This window comes from Chelonia mydas, chromosome 10 (assembly GCF_015237465.2).
Source record: "Chelonia mydas isolate rCheMyd1 chromosome 10, rCheMyd1.pri.v2, whole genome shotgun sequence".
Taxonomy (NCBI): Eukaryota; Metazoa; Chordata; order Testudines; family Cheloniidae; genus Chelonia; species Chelonia mydas.
Genome location: NC_051250.2, coordinates 29,384,249 through 29,409,234, shown reverse-complemented (window position 1 = coordinate 29,409,234; position 24,986 = coordinate 29,384,249). Strand labels below are relative to the sequence as shown.

Genomic DNA, 24,986 nt, shown 5'->3' with positions numbered 1-24,986 from the left:
ATTTGCTGCTGTAGAACTCGTACCCGTAAAGGGTCAAGTTCCAGTCTTAAGCTTCTGTAACTCTGGCCTCAGTGGAGTTATTCCTGATTGCCAGGAGTGAGAGAGAGGAGAATCGGGCCCAAAGAGGCAGACTGCTTTGTTTTGTGGGGAGACAAATAGGGGCTTGTTTACATGGTCACATAATATGCTTTACAAGGGTATAATTTCTATAACCTATTGCATGTTAATTGATCCCTGTAGACCCCGCTGGTGCACCGTAAGTTCTCTAGTGTGCCTTAACATAGTGCTATTTCAAATACATTACATAGCACCAGCAGGGTCGACACAAATCAATTAGCACACAAAACATTAGCGTGCTTTGGTAACGAACTCTGTGACGGTGGAAAGTGACTTACCCTACTGTGCCGACAAGCCCCAAGAGAGTAGAGCCTGATTCTCCACTGTCTTGCACCTTGTGTAGCCATTTCCTACTGTGTGAAGTGGGTATAAAATGCTACTGAATCAGAACAGTAGCGTTGCGTACCAGCTTCACGCTAGTGTCAATGGCTCCACAAGGTGCAAGACACGGAGAGTCAGGTCTACTGCATGGCACCTGGCTCTGAGGCTCAACACTACAAGTTAAGGCACGAGCTTCAGGCACAAGAGCATCTGGCTGATCTGGGCCTGTGTAGCACTGGTGTCAATAATGCCGCTCTGCACTGATGTAGCACCTTTCACACATGCATCTTAAAAGTCATCTGAGGCCGAATAAATAAAGGTTCATGACATCCTCTTTATTACTGGTGCTCATGTGGGGGGAAGGCAGGGACATCGGACTGGACTTTCAGAGCGCAGGGTAGGCTTGTAGGGCTTTCCCTACTGTTAGAGGGTAAAGGATTGCCCAGTGGTCAGGGTGCTGACCTGAGACTTGGAGACCTGGATTCAATTCTTTGCTTCGCCACCCACAGCTTTCCTGTGTGACCCTGGGCAAGTCACCTGGTTTTTTGTTTTTTTGGGTTTTTTTTGCCCGTTTGCCATTTGTAAAATGGGGATGCCCATTACTATACTGAGTACCTTGTATAGTAACTATTGGTAACCATTTTTACTGATGGGAATGCTGAGTGCAAAGTTAAATGGCCTATTTAGGGTCCTAGACTCTGTGTCAGCCCCGAGATTTTTCTCCTTTTGTCTGTGTATGTACATGGTCCCAAGCATTGTAATATCTGAGCCCCAAACCCGTAATTCCCATCTCCCTCCTTCCAATGCTTTCCCCTGGTGTAACTATCCAAGCCCTAAAGAAAACTTTACTTACCCCTTCTTTCGCTGGATAGCAGTGTAAGTCACCGATGTGATGAATATTAGCACAAGCATCACTGCTATGGCACTTAAAATGAAAGCAACAAGCAGGATGTTTGACTCTGGCTGTGAGGTATCAATGAGCATTTTCTGTGTAATTGCTAGAGATCCATTATTGGGCTGTGGATTGATGCCCAGGAGTTTGCACATCAGTGGATAAATGTGGATACTGTCAAAGGGCTCAGCTAAGTAATTCTCTTTGAAATCAGGACCAAAAGCTCTGAATATTGTCTTCATGTCCATATCCTCATTGTCAAATCCATGATCTCCTTTGTTAACATATAATATAAACCTCTGGGGGAAAAAAAACAACAACCAACAATCAATTTTATCTAGAGCCTTTCATCCCAAAGGCACCCTCAAATTTAACTTCTCATACACCAGTCACTTAGTCACTAGTCCTACCTGAAGATGCTTCTGGGGTGAAATACAACTGCTGTATAATAGCACACACCAATACAAACAAATGAGGCAGTGAAGGAAAATACAGTATCCAGCTGAAACAGCAAGGGAATTGTCTTCCACCTCCCCCAATTTCTTCACACATTTCTTACTGAAAAGCATTAGATTCAAGAATGTGCTTTTGTGTTTGCTAATTGATGCATTAAGTTGGCGTAACACTGAGCTTTGACAATTTGAGCTCATGTGTCTCGTTTAGATTTTCCAGATAATACCTCAAAAGTACATCCACTTTTTGTTTCATTAAAATATGGAGCCAAAATGTCATCGTAACTCTGACAATGGTCAATACACCTGATTCCCCTCTGGATGCTGAGGCCAGATTTTGCCTTGATTTATGCAGCAGGGCAAGAAAGCAAGGAGCACCTTATGCTCCCTTGTGCTGGTTACCCAGGTCATGGGAAGGACAGCTGTCTCGATGGGGCTGCTATGTAGCTTCTACCCAGCTGTGGGAGTGGGTAGAGCCTTTGCTCCTGCCCCCACGATGCACTGGATTGCATAGCTATGCTGGTACAATGGGGAAAATATTCTGTAGTGGGTATAGGCCATCTGCAGGGGAAGTATCTGCACAGCTAGGGAACTCGGAGGCAAATTGTGACTCTAAAAGTCGCAATCTGCTTCCTGAAGTGCTCCTGGAGCAACACAATAATGCTCTGCTTCTTGCTGGAGGCTCCTGGGAAAGCCCCAGATGAGTGAACTTGTTTTTATATTAGGGGATTGTGATAATGCAGGACATGTAATTGCCAAAAATGACAGTAGTGTGAGTATGATTCCACCAAAGCTTTGCACTCTGTTACTGGATTTATGGCTTTAGCCTGATTCCATTTATCATGACATGGAGAAAGGGTGACTTACTAGAAAAATCTTAGGAAAAGAAGGTTTGCATTGTTAAAATACTTGCAGTGATCCATTGTAGAAAGTAGGTATTGCTCCAAAAATGTTATAGTGCAATTTACCAGAACCGTAATGCACAAAGATAACAACCCATGTTAAATAGTCTAATCCAAATCTCCCGTCTGATTTAAATTCGAACAATGAGCAATTGGCAAACCTTAGGAGCTGCCTCACTGGCCACTGTACATCCCTGTTGCTCCATAAAGTAGCTGTAGGCTCATTATTTTGGCTCAGATTAAGCTGACCAAAACTTCTGAGGACAAAACTGGAAGTTATAGTATAGACTACTGAGTTTTTGCCTACCACTTATAGGACAAGCTCTATAGCTTTTTATCTCCCCCAAATCTGTCATGTAACTATCAGCCTAACAGAGGGGAAAAAATACTCTTTCTATCAATATGGACAAATGGATACTCTTTGCATAGAGGTATCCATGTGGGGAAGAAAATGACAGTGTTTTTGCACAGCGACTGAAGGAATCTCTAGTTTAGCAACAGAGAAGAGCTGATCCCTTAGTATGTTTTCTAGAGTCAGGGCAGGGATATTACTTTCTAGAATTCTGAGGATGATTTTTCAAAGTTCAATGGAAACAAATTACTCACAACTGGTAATCTGGGGCCCAGAGCTGAACACAGTGTCGCACCAGAATCCTTACACTTGCCTATATTTTGAGATTCAGCTTTTTTACTCTTCTAGGTGTATGACAGAAGACATGGCATTCAGATGCCAAAACTTATTAAAATGAAGATGGAAAGATGAATTGAACATATCATTCTTACTGGCCTTCCTAGAATAAAATGTTGGCTGAATATAAACTTTGCTGGAACTCATTTATGGCCTGATCTGAAGCCCACTGAAATCAATGGTGGGATCTTGGGATTGTGTGGGGTTTTTTTTTTTTTTTTTTAAACCCTTCAGACTCCCTTTTCACCCTGTTTCTCTAAGTGAGCTCCTCGAAAGACCAGGCACTTTAAATCCCCCAAATGGCTTAATGTTTTGATTGTCCATAAGGTTCCATTGGTCAGAGGTTTTAAGGCAAGTGAATTGTTCCAAATTCCAAACCAGAGTCCTCAAAGCCTGCTAAAACTCAAAGATTCACTAAGTAAAATGTGTGGGGCTCCTGTGGCTTCATGGCAAAGCTCAGGTGGCACACTCGGAAAGGTCGTAAGCCCATTTTTTTTAATATGGGCTCCATAGTTTCATAGATTTCAAGGGACCATTTGATCATCTAGTCTGACCTCTGTACAACACAGACCAGGGTATTTAACTCAGTCACTCCTGTATTGAGCCCAATTACTTGGGTTTTTACTCCCACATGTCTTCCACAAAGGGACCCAGTCTTGATTGACTGGAAGACATCAAGAGACGGAAAATCCATCTCATCCCTTGGTAGCAATGAAAATGTTCTGTTGGTGTAATTGCTATTTTCCTGCAATTAACAGGGTAAAATAGCATGTACATATTTATTTCTATAGTAGTTGCTCTTAGGATCCCAGTCATGGACCAGCAGCCAACTGCGCTAAGCACTGTGTAAGCACTGTGTTAACAAAAAAAGTCCCTGCCCCAAAAAGCTACAATCAGTACCATAGGCTAATATGTCCTTATTCAGGTAAAAATACATGTTTTATCAACCAGTACTGGAAATTGCTTAATTTATTATGGAGCAAAACCAACACCTATTACAACTTGTGGAAAAATACTGTGAAGTGACTTGTCTGTGGAATCTTCTAAAGGTTACTCTATGGCTGCCAAGAAACCTGATTGTTGTATTAGATTCAGTAATGAACTTACCCCATTAACACTATAACCAGGGTCACCATAAACCAGGATTGGTAAAACACGTTCATTTTTCGCATAGTGGAAGTGTTCAGGAAACTCTTCTTTTTTATACACCTTTAGATGAGGATGAGCATTCTTAAGTGCCTGATATAGTTCCTCTTCTTTTCCTGGTTTTGGGGTTATCATCCCAAAGCCTCCATAGTCCAGTATGTCAAACTTGGTCAAGTTACTGAATTTGATATATTTGGACAGTAAGATCTCCTCTACTTCAGGTTTCTTCTTTACTGTGGTCATACCATGATCAGATGTAATGATGACATTCAGCTTATCCTTCAGGCTATGTTTCTCAATAGCTTCTACAAGGTAGCCAATGGTCCTATCAACCTGTCGAATTATCATCTTCCTGTCTTCTGTTTCAGGGCCCTTTTTGTGCCCCACTTGATCGGGTTCTCCATAGTAGAGTGTGACAAAATCAAAGTTCTCTTTGGTAAACCAGCTCATAACCATGTCGATATTTTCTCTCCACTCTGTCTCATTGCTGTCAGGATGATCAAATGACTCTACTAGACTTCTGTCGACCGCCTGCCCCTTGTAAGTGGCACCACCGCCAGGATAATGGAATGAGGCTGTTTTTTTCCCCTGAAAAATTGAATAATGGAAGGTGATATTTGTACTATATTAATAACAGGGCAAAATCTATAACGTCAATTACTTTTGACAGCTCTGTACCACACCTATGTATTAAACAGATCTCAAAACATGAGAGCTAAGTGTAGTGTATGATCGGCATATAAAATTCAAGAAAATGCAGATGAACATAGCTCTTAGGATGAATACAAAGCATATATCTTAAAAATAACATTTAACATAATTTGATGGCATATGTGAAATAAACTCGCAGCCTCATCTTAGTTCTTAAGGGATGAATGACGTATAGATTGGATGTATATATCCACTCTCAGCCCTACTTCCTCTCTAGTTGTCTCCCCAGATCCTCCCCAAAATATCACTGCTACGGATACCATTGGCATGTTGGTGGTAGACTCACTATGAAAAGGTAGTTACATGGAAAACCAACTACCTTTTCTCTCACTCCCTTTATCCAGAGTTACCCCATCCAAAAAAGGATTGAAGCATGTTGGCTGTGCATCGTGAAAGAAGCTCATGCTGCAATGAGGAAGATTTCAGGCTGTACAGCTGGAGCCATATTGACTGAAAAAATGTTATGGTATGAAATACATCTTTAGTGAATTCTGTGCACATCTGGATGGTAGAATATTAGTGTATGCAATTCAAGGAAACTAGAAATACTGAAGAACAAAACAAGAAGGGAGAGTGAGAATTTGGATTGGGTTGTGCAGGAACATTGACACAGACAGAGTGAGACTGGGAGTTGAGAATTATAATTAGGAAAAGGCCTAAACTGCTGACTTTGGATCTGAATCCAGATCCATCTTGGCGTTTATGCCAAGTTCAGAGAGATTTACATCCAGGATTACCTGTTTGCCCTTCTATAATAAGCCTGCATCACACAACTGGATCCAGGAAGGTCAACCCCAAATATTCAGCATTCATGAGTCAGGCCTCCCAAAATCATGGGACTAATAAGAATCGTAAGTAATGTTGGGTTCTTTTCATTTGTCTTGTGGTTCTGAAGCAATTGGTATTCATATTTTCCAGCTTTCCTCTGCCACTTTGAGGGCTAGAAATTGAATCTTTAATGAAAACAGAGATCATCATGAAATAACATGATTCCAGAAGATGAGGCTTTAAGGAAAGCCCAGGATAACATGAGAGACACGACACTGTGAATATGAACTTTGGTTGGTGGCCTGTCTGAAACCATATTATATATTCTTTCTTTCTCCTTCCACAGCCTTAAGGCTTAGAGTGTCCATGTTTTTTGCCATTTATTTGGGGCTTGTGCTGGTCTGTTCAGGCTTGAGTGTCATGTTGATGAATTTGACTTCTCTCTCTATTCTGCATAATATTTCTCTAGGTTACCTACTTTTTTCTTTTTCCAAATGGTGTTCATATTATCACTTGCCATGGAAGTCATGTTGGTGGCATTCTTAAAGTCTGTCTTAAATATGGCCACTATAATCATCTTACCATATTGGGTGCTTTAGATAGGTTTGTTCTACTTAGAATTTCTGTTGCAAGAAACTCTTTCCAATGGACTCTGAACACCTTCCGCAGGCATTTAGTTAGAAATTGGTAAGATCAACTCATTCCGACTGTTCATTTCCATGACTCTGCTCCATAAAATTTTGAATTTTTGTGACCATACCAATTTTTCCAAATCTTTTCAAATTTATTATATGGCACCATGGATTATTTGTATTGATGCTGTTGGTGGGCATTTTGCTTTATAGACATCTAAGAAAACGTTTCCCCCCACTCAAGGAGCTTACAATATAAATGGGCAGAATACAGACAAAAGAAGGAGGAAGGGAAGTACAAATAAGCAAAGGGATTGTGTGGTATATTTGGCCACTGTCTGATTAGCTCATGTCATTGGATTTCTTTTTTATGTTTAAATTACAGTGTGAGATCAATTTAAATGATTATAAGGTAAGGCATGTGAGCAGGGATGGGTTCTGAGAGGTGAAGGTGCTTTCTGTACATAGTGTTTACTTATCTCCAGTAAACATGGCCCCTCACCTGAGGGGCATGCAATTTAATCTGAGGAGATGCATTATACACATGTAAAGGGTGAGTCCTGCTCTAAAACTCCCTGACTTTAAACTCCCACTGTCATAAATATAAAGGGAAGGGTAATCACCTTTAAAATCCCCCCTGGCCAGAGGAAAAATCCTTTCACCTGTAAAGGGTTAAGAAGCTAAAGGTAACCTCGCTGGCCCCTGACCAAAATGACCAATGAGGAGACAAGATACTTTCAAAAGCTGGGAGGAGGGAGAAAAACAAAGGGTCTGTGTCTGTCTATGTGATGCTTTTGCCGGGGACAGAACAGGAATGGAGTCTTAGAACTTAGTAAGTAATCTAGCTAGAGATGCGTTAGATTATGATTTCTTTAAACGGCTGAGAAAATAGCTGTGCTGAATAGAATGAATATTCCTGTCTGTGTGTCTTTTTTGTAACTTAAGGTTTTGCCTAGAGGGATTCTCTATGTTTGGAATCTAATTACCCTGTAAGGTATTTACCATCCTGATTTTACAGAGGTGATTCTTTTTTCCTTCTATTAAAAGTCTTCTTGTAAGAAAACTGAATGCTTTTTCATTGTTCTAAGATTCAAGGGTTTGGGTCTGTGGTCACCTATGCAAATTGGTGAGGATTTTTACCAAACCTTCCCCAGGAAGTGGGGTGCAAGGGTTGGGAGGATTTGGGGGGGGGGAAAGACCTTTCCAAACAACGTTTTCTCAGGAACCCAGATAAAGTTTGGTGGTGGCAGTGGAAGTCCAAGGGCAAAGGGTAAAATAGTTTGTACCTTGGGGAAGTTTTAACCTAAGCTGGTAAAAGTAAGCTTAGGAGGTTTTCATGCAGGTCCCCACATCTGTACCCTAGAGTTCAGAGTGGGGAAGGAACCGTGACACCCACTCATGCCACTGAAATCAGTGGCAAGAGTCACATTGACTTCAATGAGGTAAGATCAGGAGCAGAGTCAACAGCGATCTGCAACGAAGGGCTAAGTGAAAGAAGGGGGTGTTAAGGAGGGATTGGAAGGTGGAGAGGCAGACGCGTGGCACATGGGAAGTGGTGGGGTGGGGGTAGGGAAACCTTCAGGTCACCACCTGCCTGTTGCTGGAAGAGAAGTGGGGGCCAACCTCTTGTGCTGGGATCAGCACATTGTCAGCATTTCATTTATTATCCATTGGGCTATTGTCCAAATAAGCTGGAGGCCTCAGAGCTATTAGGGTCCCAGTCACTGATGGGTTCTGTGTGCATTATAGTGAGTTTCAGCACTTTAAAAATGCTTTACAGAGCGTAACTAATTAATCACATGAGCAGTTGATCAATACATGGTATTATCTCAAATTTACACACCAGGCAGAGACATTAAATGTCAAGATCATGACCAAGAACTAGGATTAAAATGCAAGTGAGTCTCTTGCCTTTCAATTAGTCTAAGTCCACTGGCCCATGCTGCCTCACAAGCTAGTGAGCTACTCCTCCTTTTAGCCTGTTTCATGTACTGAATGCTGGATAATAACATGAAAGACTCTATGCTTGTAAAACTAAACTGGCTCTTTATTAACAGAACTATTTAAAGAGCTGCTGCAACTGCAGCTACCATTCTAGCCATGTGCACACAGACTGACTTCCTTGTACCTCTTCCAAACTCTTCTTCTGCAACTGTGCTCCTTCCTTCTAGTTCCATGCAGGTTACCACATAGCCAGGGGTCACAATGGCTGCTCAGCAGGGAAGCCTGCTCAGCTGCAGGCAACTGGCTGGAAGCAGCTTGCAGCATCCCTGGCTTCTTTTTTGAATTGGTTTGAGGCTCAAGCAGAATTCAAGAGACCATGGGGTCATATGTTTCACACACTGAAAAGTCTCTCATGGACCACAGTTAGGGAAGAGAGTTGTGAGGAACTATGGCTTCTGGAAAAGTCATAGTCAAAAATTTGTATCCCTTGCAATTAGTTTACCATCCCAAGGTACTCTTCTTTGTAAGTAAAAGGGCCAGAAACCTACTGCCCCCATATTCTCCATGTAGTTACTCCAGTTGTTACCTGTGTAACTTCTTGAAATCACTAGTGATATAGAGACGTAAAATGGAGCTACACACTAGAAAATCAGGCTCACTGGTTTGTTATGAAAATTGAGATTAGCCATGATATTTCTAAGCCCCAAAAATCAGGGGATGAGAAGAGGTGGAAAATATGGCTTTAATTATGCAGAAAATATCAACTGAAGGGGGAACAAAAAGCAAGCAGCACATATTAAATAAGAATTTTATCAAAATTGCACTGCCAGGGGCTCAGATTTCATTTTTACACATGGCACATGAAGTACATTTTCATTGTTATATAAATAAAGACCTTTGATCCCTGCAATTTATCTGACACATTTCACTGTGCTTCAGATTTTATTACTTGCTTGGAGGTCACCATTGGCCTGGTAATTCCCTAGTTGATTTTAAAGAACCCCTGACCCAAAATGTGAAATAGGCTTTTGTTTCTGCCACTCTCTGATTCACAGTCTTGTACAAACTCTCAGATTATACTGGAGAGAAGTCACACAAGACCTTGTACTTATTCCATTGAGCATGTTCATAATGCGATATTCTGATATAATTAACATCCTGGAAAGCTGCTGAAATCAAGGTTCTTTTAAAGAAAGAAACATGTCTATTTTAAAGTGTTTTTCTATTAAATGCAGTGTTAATCCCTCATTTTTGAGGTGTAGCTTATAGGTACAGGTACGTAAGTCATAGGTACGGATTAAGGTAGTAATACAAAGGCTTACATGTATCAAGCCTATAAAGACAATATCTTAACCACACTAACGAAGGTATAAGCCCCAAAAAGCCTTTGCATAAGCAGCTAACCAGTGATACCTTAAGATCTAGGGTTACTCCTGGTTAGCTGAATATGCTAAGGCTTTTGGGGGCTTATGCCTTAGTTAGGGCTTGTCTACACATACTGTGTCGCTGTAGTGCATACTGAAGATGTTACCGATGCCAACGGGAGAGCTTCTCCTATTGGCGTAGGTACTCTACCTCTCCGAGGGGCTCCAACTATGTCGATGGGAGAAGCCATCCCATTGACATAGCGCTGTATACACCAGGAGTTAAGTTGGTATAACTGTGTTGCTCAGGGTGTGGATTTTCCACACCCATAAGCAATGTAGTTATAGCACCATAAGTTTGTCATGTAGACCAAGGCTCAGTTTGGCTAAGCTACTGTCTTTACAGCTCAACACCTGTGGGCCTTTGCATTACTGCCTTAATCCATATCTCTGGCTTACCTGTAGGCTATTTCGGATTAGACAAGCACATCATAAGCCACCTATGAAGTTAATTCACACTGGGCAGGAGGAACAGCATGTCTAAATTGTTGAGCTATGACAGAGCATTCTTTCTGCTATTGGAAGAGGAGGAACAGTTCCCTGAATATTTGCCAATGGCCTGCCACTCATCTGGTAAGTGGGTTTGATCTTTTCAGGCCTGATCCAAAGTGCATTGAAGTCAGGGGAAAGGATTTTATGGTCAGAAGACCGTGATCAGTTAGTCTGATCTCCTGCACCTACACAGGCAATAGAATTTTACCCAGTGATTCCTGAACTGAGTCCATCCATTTGTGGTTAAGTTAGAGAATATCTTTGAGAAAGAGATCATACGAGAAGACTTCAGATGATGGATAATCCACTGTATCCCTTGGTAAACTGCTCCAATTACCTTCATTGTGGAAAAAATGTACATTTTAGTCCCATTTTGAAATTTGCTGATCTAAGCTTTTCAGCCTTTGGATCTTGTCTGTTATTTTAAAGAGACTTCTGGTATCAGAGACCGTATGAACTAGAAAATGTCTATTAAGCCCATGAGGAAATGTAAAATTTTGTGATGTACAGAACCTTACAGAACTGCTATAATAGGGTATTGGTTTTCTATGGGATCATTGCTTTATAACCTTATCCCCACTTAGTCTTTTTAGCAGTGGGGAGAAAGGCAGAGGGCTTACAGCAATCTGGAGACAGGACTGGTAGTGGCACAACTGAAAGAAAATGATTGCAGATCAAATTTTTCTCATTTACGCTCCTGTGGATTAGCTGCAGTTCTATGGATGTACCTGAGTTTGGATCTGTGAGTAGGCCCATAGACCTCATGCAGGAGGCCTCATGGTCCTGCCACACCCATCCCAGAAAAGGAACAGTGCAGCTAAGTCCTCCAAGTGGCCTAGAGAGGCTGCAAAGGGCTAGCCAACCAGAGAGGCTACAGGGAGCAGCCAATCAGGACCCAGGAGGGCCATATAAAAAGGAGATGTAGAGCTAGAGACAGGCAGCTCCTTGCTGGAGCCAGAGAAGTGCATATGGTGCTCCTGGCTGGCCAAAAGGAACTACAGCACCATGGACAGCTCATTGCCAGCAGGGACCAGGGTGGTGAGGAAGAGCTCCTGGCTGCCTCAACATAGAAGAGCTTGGTGAAGTAGATTTAAAGCTAACAAAGACCTATCTGCATATTGTCTTACCTATGCTTTGCATTCCCCTAGGTAGGCATGACTTAATCTGGGTGTCCCCTGTTCTCTCTGGGCACTGAGTTACAGCTTGCTTGCTGCAGAGCCTGGCTCTCAAGTTAATCTCTCTTGCATGCTGACTCTGTGTCCTTCTCAGCTTCCAGCTGAGCTGACCACCTTCCCCTTTCCCTTCAGCTAAGGGCACCCTTTTAACCCCTCAGGTTCTTTTGATTTCAGCCTGAGGCTGGTAAGAGAAAAACCTCTTATTTTGGATGGTTCTTCCCCCCTCCCCCAATTGATGACCCAGCCATTTTAAACTCTTTTGAAGCAGGTACCTGAGAGGCTGCCATTGTTTTACCTTTCCTGGATTCCTTAACAACTCCCCTTTACAGCCTCCTTTGATTGAATTCTATGCATTTGGCCAGGCAACAATGCAAATTTGAATAGGGGAAAAACCAAGTTAAACCCAATATTCCTAAAAACAACATACAGGCACTTTCTCTGTTAGTCACAGGCTTTGAGAACTGAATCTGTGCCTGTCTGGCAGCATATGACAGTACACAGAACTACCACTAAGCTCCCACCAGACTAGCTTAACTAGCCTCCAAAATCAGCCCCCTTGACACCAGTTTTATTGAACCATGTCAGAGACAGAGAAAGAGGGAGTATGGACTGAGGAATAAAATGTTAATAAAAAGAGGTCACCTGGGATTCTCCACTATGAGGATGGAGAGCCAGGTTTAGTTACTGTTCCCAAGCATAGAAGACTGTTTAGCAGTTAGAACAGGAGCTGGCAATCAGGACTCCTGGGCTCTGTCACTGTGACCTTGAACAGGTTACTTAACATGCCCAGTGACTGAGTTTCTGTGGTCAAAACATTGAGATTTTGAGGGTAGGTGGTATGAAAGAGGCCGCAATGAGGAGTCATTTATTTCTCAGGGCTGTTGTAGATTCTCTTTCCTTCTCCTACACAGAAGTTAGGGGGGGAAATCTACCCCTGTAAATAATTTATAGTATTTTGATTTAATTAAATGACTTTCAAACTAGCACTTACTTTTTTTCTCCATTGACTTTAATTATAGATTATTCGCCTGAGGCTCATAAATCTGAAAAAAATTGTTTCTGGTGACATTCTTTTCTACATCATTTAGGATTATCGAAAGGTCAAAAATAACTTCAAAGTTAATGTTACAACGGGAAACACCAGAGAAGGCAGAAGACACATCCTAGTTCGTAATATCATTAATGAAAGAATATTACAGAAATAATAGCAGAAAGTATGATCAATACAGTACCAGCTCCAAAACCAGATTCCAGGAGGCTGTATGCCCTGTTTAGGACCAGAAAAATCAACTGAGGAAGCAATGGGTAAAATATTTTGGCTGAAACTTTTTTTCACTGAAAAATGCAGATTTGGGTTGGCCATAGTGTTCTGAGAATTTGTGACAACTTCAGTGAATTTATTTCACTCTCCTTCCCACCCAAATTTTAAACCAATCAAAATGTTTTGTTTTGACATTGACAGAATGAAAACTTTTATAAAATTCAAGATAACTTTGTTTCAAAACTTACTTAAATGTTATTAAAAAAACACAAACAAAAATGAAACAAAATATTTCACTTGACCTTAAATGATCTCCCCCACCCCAACTTTTGATTTGTCTCAAAATTTGAAAAATCCTTGTTTTAGGTCAGCCCAAAACAAATTTCCCTCCAATTATTTGTCTTTTCAGATCAGCCAGGAACCAAAAAATCAGTCATGCACATAGCTCTTCTTCAAGTTGCTTATACTGGCTTCAAGAATTTGGAAGTTGTTGTTCTATAATCATGTTTAAAGGCCCTGAGATGGGTGACCCCACTGTGCTGGGCACTGTATACCCACACAAAGAGACAGTCTCTGCCTAAAGAGCTCACAGTCTAAAAAGATATGACAGGAGAAAAGTGTGGGAGGGGAAACAGAAGCACAGAGAGAGGAAGTAACTTGCCCCTGGTCACAGCAGAGATGGGGATAGAATTCAGGTGTCCTGACTCCCATTTACTTCTCTGTCCAGCATTCCAGTGTTTCTCAGCTTGTCCATCCTTTTATCCAAAATCAAAGATTTTCACAATCTTCCCCCCTTCACATTTATAATAAAAGTATGAGTGAACAATGTTGCAATGCTAATTCATTTGTGTGTTTTTGTTTTTAGAAGCTGACATAGAATAGTTGACTTTGAAGGGTAGAAGGACGCAGGGAGTAGGGGAGTGAGATTTTCTTTGCTTTTTATGGTAATGCAATTTCAACACCTCATGACCCACCTGGTTGCTTTTTGTGACACCTGTGGGGGTCTTGAGCCACTGGTTGAGAACCACTGTCCTAGATCTCACTACCTCCCAACTTGCCTTACAGTGGATGATAATCATGTGACTAACTGGCTTCATATACTTCTTGTGTAAATGTTTTGAATGCGAGTCTCTGCAGCCTAAGAGGCTGAAATGATGATGTGGCCAAATGCTTTTAGGGGAATTCCTCACATCCCTAATTCCAACTAACAGTTTAATAAAACACTATGAAAATATCATGTTCAAACAAGTGGGTATTTACTGTTCTCTCCCCCATTTTATTAACGTAATCAACTTTATTAGCAGCAATCAATTTACAATATTGTTGGTTTTATTGGGACCATTATTTTCTGTTCCTGCTGCATTCCTTTATTACAATGATCACAGCTATTACTGTTATGCTTATTAATCTTCAAAATGCTTGCGCTTACAGTGTGATGACTTTTTGTAGTCTGTTTCCCCAGTATAAGGAGTTTGGGACTCTGTGCTCTTTTGCACTTTCCTTTGCACTCTGTTTTCAGTACAAAATCCATTGAATTGAACCTTGAACACCAGTTTGGGCTTTATTACTGTTCCACGTTAGTGTCAAATTAGCATCAGCTCTCTTGCTGTGTAAGGGTGAATTTCTTTGTTTAAAGAGAAAAAAAAAGCTACATTTCCCATGGGAAACAGAATGATCAGAACAGAAATATCAGAGGTAATGTCATTCAAGCAAGGCCATATAAGGGCATTCTAGAGAGTCATCCTCCTTCAATATTATGGTTCAGTGCTCTAGATCCTCATTCTACCATTCCATTGATTTTTTTCCCCCACCCCCCTCAGCCTTTTCAACATACCTCCAGGGAAATAAATCTTTACTCAAATTTCCCTTTAAAGTCCGTTAACAGTGGATCGATTTTATTAATTTTTTAAATCTTGTTTATTACTCTAAAACCTAATATTGATGAGTTGACATTTGTCAACATTTAATTTAATTACCAACAGTCCAGACATGCATAGATGGTTTAATATTTTAAAACAACAGTGGCCTGTAAAAGTTCTTTGTATTCATCTAGGCACTAAGTTAGGCTAAAATAGGGATGAGGGACTTTGATCTGGGAACCTCAAATTGTTCTGTGGACACTAATGAAATAAGATTCCAAAGATCCCTGTGAACAGATGAGTCTTAACCATATGCCATTTACAAATTGGGAAACTGAGGCACAGGATGTGTAATTGACCTCTGTATGTGTTGCTCTCTTGTGCCTTATTGCATTCAGCTTGTGTACAGTCTCTGGGCAGAGATCATCTCTCATCATGCTATTGTATGCCACCTAGCACGTTATTGGATGCTCAAACCCTCCCTGCCCACGCCCATTCCTCCCAATTAAAATTTGCCCAAGCTCAGCCAGTGTGTCAGTGGAGAGGAGAGAATGCAGCACAGAAATACTGACTGCCAATCCCCGATTCTAATCACTAGAAAATTTTGTTCATTGCTGACATTGATTAGACCAGACTTCAGCAGGGAGCTAGGTGACTAAGGGGATCAGTAATGGCATATTAAATCTTTTGCCTCAAGGTTAAAAGCCTAAAGTCAGCCAAGACTGGTAGTGGCCAAAGGTTGTTTGTGCTTCACCTCTGCTTTTGCATCCTCCCACCTCCAATGGGGATCCCACCAGATCGGGGGGAGAGGCGGGCTCTGTCACCTTGGAAGAACAAATTTACACATATGCTGCAGCCTTGTATTTATTTACATTTACACACACTGAGAAGTGCAGTCCACACATTCTAGCTGCTCTTGATAATTCCCTGCCATTGGAGGGCCCTGGAGTGCTGGTGGCCCCTTGGTCTTATTTGTTGCATCCCTAATTAGTCGTCTTAGCTCTGAAATGCTTTGATCTAACTCAAGTCTTCCTGTAGGGGTATGTGGGTGAAACTTAAAGACCCGTGACATACAGGAGACCTGACTAGATGATCTGATCTCTTTTGGCCCTTAAACTCTATGAAACTTTAAACTACCAATGTCAAAACTCCATTGTCACTAAACCTCGGCCATCCTCTCCTCTGTAAACCGCAACCACCAAGCCAGGCGAATTGAAACTTAAACCATCTTCTTCTTCCAACAATTAATCATCCTTGCAATCCTCCCCACTTCTCAAATTCTTGGGGAAAACTGATGGACTTCATCTGAAATCGTAAAACCATTCAATCTGGACTATTTCAGCCCAAGGCAGGAGGAGTGAATTCCACAGAGGACCAATAGGGCTCCAGGTAGATCTTCAAGCTAAACAGTCTGGTATGGGGGAGTGCCACAGAGTGACTGGCCTCTTTAAGAGCACTGGGTGGGGGTGGGGGGGATCCACATCTGTGCCATAATCAATTAGCTGCTTCCTAGCCCAAAGGGGAAGGGCTAAGGGGGTCAGGTGATAGCTTAATGGACACCTGGGCTTCCTAAAAGAGATCAGTTTGGAGAGGAGCCTCAGGGAGTGGGTAGGCTCCTGTGAAAGCCCTGAGCCCTGTTTGCAATTTGTCCTGTGTCCAGAACAAGGAAGGACACAAGGAACAGAGCCCAGCAGGGGCTGAGGACAGAACTCCAAGGGAATGAGCTTGGGTGCTTGGTGCGCTATCCTAAAGCCAGAAAGACTCTCAAAAGTGGCTAGGAACAGGGCTCAGAGTAGCTCCTGAAGGGCAGTAGAAGCTTTTTGTTTGTTGGGACTTCTTAGTTGGACTCTTGCTGGAAGGGATTATGTTTTGTATGTGACTTGACCGGAGAGCTAAGCCAAATCTCCAGCACAGACCAGTGTCTTAGAGAGCTGAGGAGACCCACAAGGGGGCGGGGGAGCAGAAAACTGAGGCAGAGATCACTGATCATGCTACATGTGGCAAGAAGTGGGTGGCACAGGGCAGCCAGGCTCCCTGACAGGGAGGTTGACAGGTGTTCTCTCAGTAAGGAAGGTTCTAGCCATTTCATTCTCTCCTGCTTTCAATCCAGCACCATTCATAAAGAGTGGAAGAACAGAGCTTGACATTAATTTGTTTAGAAATTTTACTGGGTCCCCCTTTCCCAAGGCTCCCACTAAACCTGACACCAATAAGAACAGTTTACAAAGACCAGCCAAATCAATGCACGGTGTATTGAAACTCACTAGGAATGCTGGAAGGAGCAGGCTCCAAAGTGAAGTCCCTACAGTGACAACATCTAACAGCTGGTCATGGAAAGTTTCAGCTCTGTGACTGACCGAGTGACCCAGTGTGATTCTTACTTCATGATCAGAAATAGAGAGAGGCAATCTCTTGGCTCAATGGATGCCAGGTCACTGGCATTCCTGCCGATCCCTCATACTGAATATCAGTGCAATCTACTTGCCTTAATTCTCAACCATTTCTATCAAGAATACTTCTTAGGCTTTGATTCACCAAAGTACTTAAGCATGTGCTTTAACTGTAAGCACTCACATAGTCTCTCTGCAATGAGGAGAGAGAAGAGTGAACAGTGTTAGAGTTGAAAAGGACCTTGAAGGTGAGGACAAGAAGCCTGGACTTAACAGAAATTTGTTCAGCCACATTAAATCCTGGTATATTTATTGAAAAGATGAATCCCTTTTCTGAATAAATGTCTTGGTTCAGGAGTCCCCAAACCTCTCATTTTTCGTTAGGCTATGCTGAGGGATCTTGTGGCATTTGTGAATTGGTGCCCCAGTGCAGGTGCACTTAATGGGACTCTTTCACAAAAGGCGGTTAGGTGATTCAACCATTGCTCTGATTACCTCTACCGAAAGCATACCAAATATCCTGCTTTGTGGAAGAATGTTGGCAAAATCACCTTGATAGAAAGAAAACATTTTAGCTTTACTAAAGGTTAATTCATCAATCTCCACAAAACTTGCCATAATGGACCAAGGAGTGCAATGGATTTCTTGATGGTGAATTCTGTCCAAGACCATGTTCCAGGCGGCCCATGCAAGTAAAATTTTGATGAATGGAGTTCTAATGTTGAGTGAGTTGGCCTGCAGCAATCAGGTGGCTGTAATTGTAAGCCAGAGTGCTTTGGTTTGTGGAAGAATGCTTGCAGTCTGCTATAGGGTAACTGTGGAGTTAAGAACTGGATGCATCAGTTTAACATTTGTCTGCCAGAAGAGTGAGTCATCAATTCAGATGTCTGTCGTGTTCTTCATTACATGAGCTTGCTGAACAATCACTTATAAACTCAGAGGAAAGGGAGGACACAAAAAAAAGCTCATATTATGAGTGATGGGGGTGGAGAGGAACAAATACGCAAGTGTAATTGGCAATCAAACACAAGGAATCAGACACAAATTGCAAACACCAGAGGAACTACAGCCCAAAATCCCATAATATGCACCCCCAGTGTAAGATAAAGATCTTTAGGGCCATATTATTAAAGCCTAGCACAAAACAAGTGCCTGTCAAAATGCACGTGGCGCACTATGCTGTACAAACTCACTGTTGCAAACACAAGTACCTATTAGCTGGTAATTCCATACACCAATAGATAAGCAGGCTGTTATCCTGTTTGCATATGCAAATACGGCTTTTGCAAGGGCAAAGGCTACATGTACATTGTAATGTTCCTTTGTCCTTTTGGTTTTGTATCCTGTGAGGATGTTGAGCCTGATTCAAACCCCACTGAAGTCAATGGAAGAACTCCCAATGACTTCGGTGGCCATACAGATTTCTTTGGATGTGCCACCAGTACTTAGCCGTGATGTGTGAAATAAGCAGTGGCCAGATCAGTGACTTAGCAAACATAGCTTCAGTGTTGCTTGATGTAATACTGTACATGTTCCATTCAAGCAAAGGGATTAAGTTACTAAAATGAAAACCTAAGTGCAGGTATCATTACATAGCGTCAAGACTTTCTATGGTACCTGGTTCTGAGCTGTGATCCATAATGGCAATACCCCATTGTCCCACCACTCTGTCTTGTTTTGGGTTGCCTTATGAGAATACTTCCTCAGGGTCTCTGGGTTAAACATCAGATTGTGAATCACTCCATGATCTTCAATCCAGCGACCTGGAATGCAAAAGAGGATGAGACAAGAGATAAACAGGGAGAATGTCTCTGAAAGGAAATAAATAAGGATGTCACATAGGTGTGATGTTGCAGATAGTGGAAACACACTGCAGTCATTGAACAAGCTCTTTCCAGATAAATGGATTCAACTGTTCCAGCTAACTGGGAAGAAGTATAAGGAAAAGAGAGGGCATGGGTAGACCTCCCTGGAACTGGATGGTTTACCACTATTGCAAAAAATCACAAAAATCACAAAGATGAAGCTAGCAATGAATGGCTTGAATTTCCAAAGGGTCAAATCTTCATCATATTGAATTTCATGGAAGAACTGCCCATTGATGTAAATAAAGCAGGAATGTGGCCTAAAGAATTATAGCTAGTTAAGGCAAGACTATGGCACTGTATTTTAATAATTCTATTGTTTTACTAATTTTATTTTTACCACAGTTTTGTTAAAAGCCCATCTGCAGCTCTTTTCATTCTCACTGAAGGGGTTGGTGAATGGGATGTCAGACGGGGATCTAGATGTGTGGTGGTTTGATGTATCCGTGTTATCCTGCCTAGATCTGATGAGCTGGGTAAGGAAGAAAGAGTGAGTAAAATCTGGTCCTTTTTTCACATATTAATTCTTCATCAAATAAACAATTTCATGAATAACTGTTTTACATTATATGATCAGCTCAATAGCTGGTAAAATTCTGTTTCTCAAGTAATGGTGCTGGATTTGTCATGCTTTTTCATTATTTTGCTGGCCCTACTATGAAGCTCCATGTGTCCTCAAGAAGTAGTAATGATGCATATTAACAAACGGAAATCCTCATCAGAGGTTCTGATGCTGTGATGGGAATATTAGAAATCAAACCTTTGGTGACTCAAACCAGATTGAATTGTGTTCTTCCTTTTATAAACTCCCATTGGGATACAAATCCCTTTTCCTTGGAGTTTGAATTGTGCTGGATAAGAGGAAGTGCTGAGCTCTCTGAATAAGTGCTTTGGGCCTGGAGAGCACTCTTGGTTCCCTGGGGAGAGCGTGTGATTTGGACTACACATCCACATATGGGAGTAAGAAGTGAACCCCACAGTTACACTTTTCAGGGACTGCCCAGATACTGAGTCCAGATGGATAGGTGTGAGGGGATGGGTGGGGCAGGAGGGCTTACAGGCCACTTACTCCCTTTGCAGAAGAGGCGGGTGGGTCAAGGAATGGATAGAGTCTCGGGTCCATCCCTTGCTTGCTGGGCAGCATTGCTGAGTCAATGTGGTAGGGGGGTGGAGTGTTAGTAATTTACTGCTCGTATAGGACAGCAGTACCTTGCTACACACCTTCCCCACCCACCTCTCTCTGAAGAGCAAGAGAGACCTCTAGCCCCCTGAGCCCCAAATCCCTGGTATGCTCCTGGGCTGATGCAGCTACATGGCTCCCTTTTATTGTGAGCTATGTCCTTGTGACAAACTCTACCCTTCAATACATTTTTATAGGATTTATCATGTTGATAAACAGAGTAAGAGAGCTGATCATCATATGACTTCCATTTAATCCTGGTTACAGATGAATGAACATCAGTGGCTAGATTCATGAGCCTGTTTCACGTGACAAGCTCTGCGGGCAACACAGACTGTGAAGAAAGCACAAGCAAATGCATAATTCACTCTGTTCCAAACAGCTACTCTTCATGCTTCGCCTTTCCACTCTGAGTGTATGGAGAAGTGCAGTTAGCCTGGCATTGCACAGGACTAGATGATTTTATGCAATTCACCAGGATTTCTAGTTACATATTATTAAAGTAGGCGTGAAACAGTTTTCCCGGCCTGTGAGGTTTTTAAGATTTGAAAATTTTCCCATTCCAAAATGGGATAAAATGTTAATCTTGAAAATTTTTGTGAACTGAGAATCTGTTCTGGTTTTCTGTTTTCCCTTCAGGTCAAGTCAATTGAGAGAATGTGTTTCAATAATATTTGATATGTTTGTTTTAATTTTGACACTTAAATCTTTCTTTTTAGTGTAAATTAACAAGGTTAGAAAAGTCATTCTGAATTGAAAAATGAAACTTCTAAAAAGTCAGAATGGGATGTTTTGACAGTTTTGAAACTTTATTCAAAAATGTTTCGAACAGGAATATTGATCAAATCTGACTCTTCCTTTTGAACAGCTGCAATGAACTGACATCTTCCAATATAAAAGTTTTGTCGGCAAAATGTTTTGTTTTGGGTCACTTTGATGTTGAATTTGATTAATAGAAAATGTCCATTTTGGCCAAACTTTTCTAGTTTCTTGACTAAACAAACTGCACAAAACAAACATACCCCGACCCCCCCCCCCCAAAAGAAGTTATTCAGTCTTCAGTTAAAAAACAATTTTTTTAAACCAATTTTTTTTACTGAAAACTGATATATTGTTTATCAAATTGTTTTAGAAAACTAAATATTTTTAATAAAACAAATATTTTTGGAAACGTCTTATGAAAAATAATAGGCATTTTTTGACAAGCTCGATGCACCTGTTTCAGTACTCTGCTGGCAAAGGCCCCTGCTTCTGGAAGTGGTTATATGCCTGTGACCAGTTCTTATCTCTAGTGTCAAGGAGTTCCATTGTCTAGGCCAGCTCCTGTGAAAGTCCCAAACCCTGCAATCCCCTTTCAGTCAATAGTTTCACAGTTCCAATAGCTGTTGTGGGAGGTCATGGTTGTGGACAGACAGAAGATTTTTCCAGTTCACTAGGGCCAGTCTCATGGGTGGCTTTGACTATCAGGACAAAGACTTCAACTGGACTCTCTCCATGGGGAGCCAGTGCAGTGAGTAGTGCACCAGCATCCTGTGGAGATCTTTGTAGCAAACCAGATAGGCTGCTAATGGGTTTTCTGCCAGTTACAGCTTTTCTCAGAGGCTTGTTTTCATTCCTATGGGTACCGAAATGCAAGTCTGGAGGAGGATGAATCACTGTGGCCAGGTCTGTGCCTGAGAGGATGGAGCACAACCTTTGGGCTCTTCGTAGATGGAAGAGGACATCTTTTTTGCTGCCATGGTTATCCACTACCGCTGAGGAGTTCCAAAGGACCCCATGGCTGGGGATCAATGTTAAATTGGAGAGCAGAGGCCTTTAATAATGGAGGATGAACATTTTATTCCTGTCAACTTTTTGTTGCAACAAGAAGTTAATACTGTCTCAGTGAATAAGGGCATATGTACGCTCAAAGGTAGCTTTGTGTCCAAACTACTGAATTAATGGACTCGTAGGGGTACATTCTGCCCTAAATCACTCCACTTAACTTCAGTGATTGTAAATCAGGGCAGAATTTGGCTCATAACCTTTCATGAAAACCCAGTTCTTTGAACGCTCCTTTCATGATGTAGCAAGTAAAGCAGATTTGGTGAAGGTGGCTTCTCTGTCATGCTGTGGAGTATTTATAAAACACCAAGAAGATTCATGAACTCAGGTGCTCAAGTTTGGCTGTCACCCTAATTGCCCGTCAAACCGAAATGCTAATGGAAAATGCTAATGAGTATTTACAGTTAGGGAAATTGTGACAAGGCTGTTTGCTCTAAACATATTTAAATATTCATGTTTCCAAATTTAAATGTATTCCAGCCCCTTTGAAAAATGTGAGACCTTTGCAAAAGATTCAGAGATTCTATGGCCATTCAGATCATCTTGTCCAGCAGTTCTCCAACTTCATTGCACCAAGACCCCCTTCGGGCAACAAAGATTACTACATGACCCCAAGAAGGAGGACTGAAGCCTGAGCCCGCCCGAGCCCCCTGCCCTGGGCAGGGGGGTGGGGGAGAAGCCAAAGCCTGAGGGCTTCCATCCCCAATTGGGGTGGGAGGGTGAGCTGTAATCTGAGCCCCACCGCCCAGGCCTGAAGCCTTTGGGCTTCGGCTTCAGTCCCAGGCAGTGCATCTCTAGCTTCGGCTTCAGCCCTGGGCCTGAGCAAGTCGAATGCCAGCCCTGGTGACCCCATTAAAAAAGGGTTGCAACCCACTTTGGGGTCCCGACCCACAGTTTGAGAATTGCTGATCTAGTCTGACTTCCTGCATAACACAAAACAGAGAATTTAATCTATGAATTCTTGCCTTTAGCCTATAATTTCTAGCTGAGCTAGATCATGTATTTTAGAAGAAGATACAATATTGCTTTTGAGGCTACAAGTCACACAGTTGAGGTTTATGAAACCGTTATCAGCACTGTAATCTGGCAGATGGGCCAGCACAACTCTCTCCTACTGGATGCTTTGAAATGAGGCCCCAGCTCTTCCAGGCTAGCCTGGTGTTAACGTTCTAAGAAATATTGAGAAGGGAGTTGCTACTGCCTCTCAGCAGTGTCCACTCTGTATCAGTGAGGCCCATAGCAACGGAGAACTAAGACCGAAGCCTTTAGTCCACTGTGTTTAACTAGAACCTTGTGAACAAGACTCCCTGGAGTTGTTTGTAAGGCTCCTGTGGTGGCGAGCGAGGGAGGCGAGAGCTTACGTAGGAGAAGCCCCATTACTCTTGCCAAATTCCAACTTGGGAGACTGGATTCTGTCTGACTATAACTGTATCAGTTGTGTAGCTCCAGCATGGAGCTAGCTGCTTTATGATAAGGTCTGAAGTTGAGGAGCTTCTGGTCTAAACAGGAAGAAAGGAACAAAGAAGAGGCAGTGAAAATGCAGTGTGAATGAATAGTGTAGCGACCCTTGGTTGAGTTGTTGGCAAAGATTGAAGTTGGAACCTCTAGCATAGATCTTCACCCTCTAAGCAAAAGGACTTGAATCCATTAGCTGGAAGCAATGTCTGGGACCTGTCCTTTGTGGGTCAGCCCCAGTGAGAAACAAAGATATTTTTGGACAATGTGTTACAGGAGTAAAAATGAGCATTCATGATTCACACTGCAGGATTTTTTTTGCTTATTATGTTTTTCCTTTGGGTGTTGCATTTATTCTATCTGAGTCCCCAATGCAGTGTCAGCGGGATATGGTTGTGACTGCTATGGCAACTTTCTGTAATATTGTTGGGAGATCTCACTGTATGAAGTTTATGTATTCTTGCCTGCCAGGGTGTATATGTAATACCATGGGGGAGGGTGACCACAGCCCTCCAGGAACTAAGAACAGTGAGGGGTGACTAGGCTAATTCACTCAGATAGTAACTCTCCAGAGAGATACCTCCCCCTGGGGAGATCTGCATATACTGGTTCCAATTGGATTCTTCAGAGATCAACAGAGAAAGGACTTTTGGATAAACAGTTTAAACTGATTCTGGGCCTTTCTTCTGATCCATCAAATAGACAGGACCTTCTCTCTCACGGTAACCCAATCCTTGTGGAGGAGTTGGAAGGACTTGACCTACTGGGGCACCATAAGACTGATGGATGACCTCTGCTGAGATTTTAACTTGTGTATAGGCACTCTCATTGTTCGTTTATGTTTGTCTGTAATGCTTTCACTTTAAGAATAAGTGTGCTTGATTAGAGCTGTATGGTAATTCCTCTGAGGCTATATCAACAGAACTGCCAGCTGTTAGGAGAGCACAAAGCAGGCCTGCTGAGGCAGTCTGACTTGCTGGTGAATTCACAGTATAGCCGGGAACTGTGCAGCCTGGAAATACCTTGGCCAAGAGGGAGAGAGATGCATGTCTCTGCCCAAGTCAGTGACTGCTGGGGAGCCAGAAACCTGACAGTGGATGCCCTTGCCGGACCACAAGGGGTAAATAAAGGTGTAGTTCCCTTGAACAGTGAAACTGGTATCTTTCTTCATTCCTTATTCTAACCTGTTCTGTAATGTTGCTGTGTGCAGATAAACTGCTCCTGTGCTTCACCCCAGGGGTGGTTATATTTCAGTGAGGGGCAAAGCGATTCCTATGCCCCCTATGTATCGCTCTCGCATGATCAGTTACATTCATAAAAGCTCTTTGGTTTGCAAGGTGTTGTGTTAACAATGACCTTACATGTATAGACAGTAAGCCTAAATTGCTTTTATTCTTGCTTGTACAAGATCTGTCAACAGAACTGGGGAGCACTTTCATCCCATCCTGATTGACTGGGTGTAGATATTGGGATAAGGGAAAACGGGGC

General features: G+C 42.1%; 1 protein-coding gene across 1 annotated transcript in view; it reads right to left on the bottom strand.

The window, feature by feature from the left end:
• The window catches only part of LOC102944026 (ectonucleotide pyrophosphatase/phosphodiesterase family member 7-like), a 47,834-nt gene that overhangs the window by 5,711 nt on the left and 17,137 nt on the right, over positions 1 to 24,986 (bottom strand). Inside the window, exons 3-5 of the mRNA XM_007069301.2 lie at positions 18,792 to 18,937; positions 4,480 to 5,106; positions 1,292 to 1,629 (exon numbers count right to left, since the gene is read on the bottom strand). Coding sequence (XP_007069363.2) covers positions 1,292 to 1,629; positions 4,480 to 5,106; positions 18,792 to 18,937 — 1,111 coding nt within the window. The remainder of the gene's footprint in view (positions 1 to 1,291; positions 1,630 to 4,479; positions 5,107 to 18,791; positions 18,938 to 24,986) is intronic.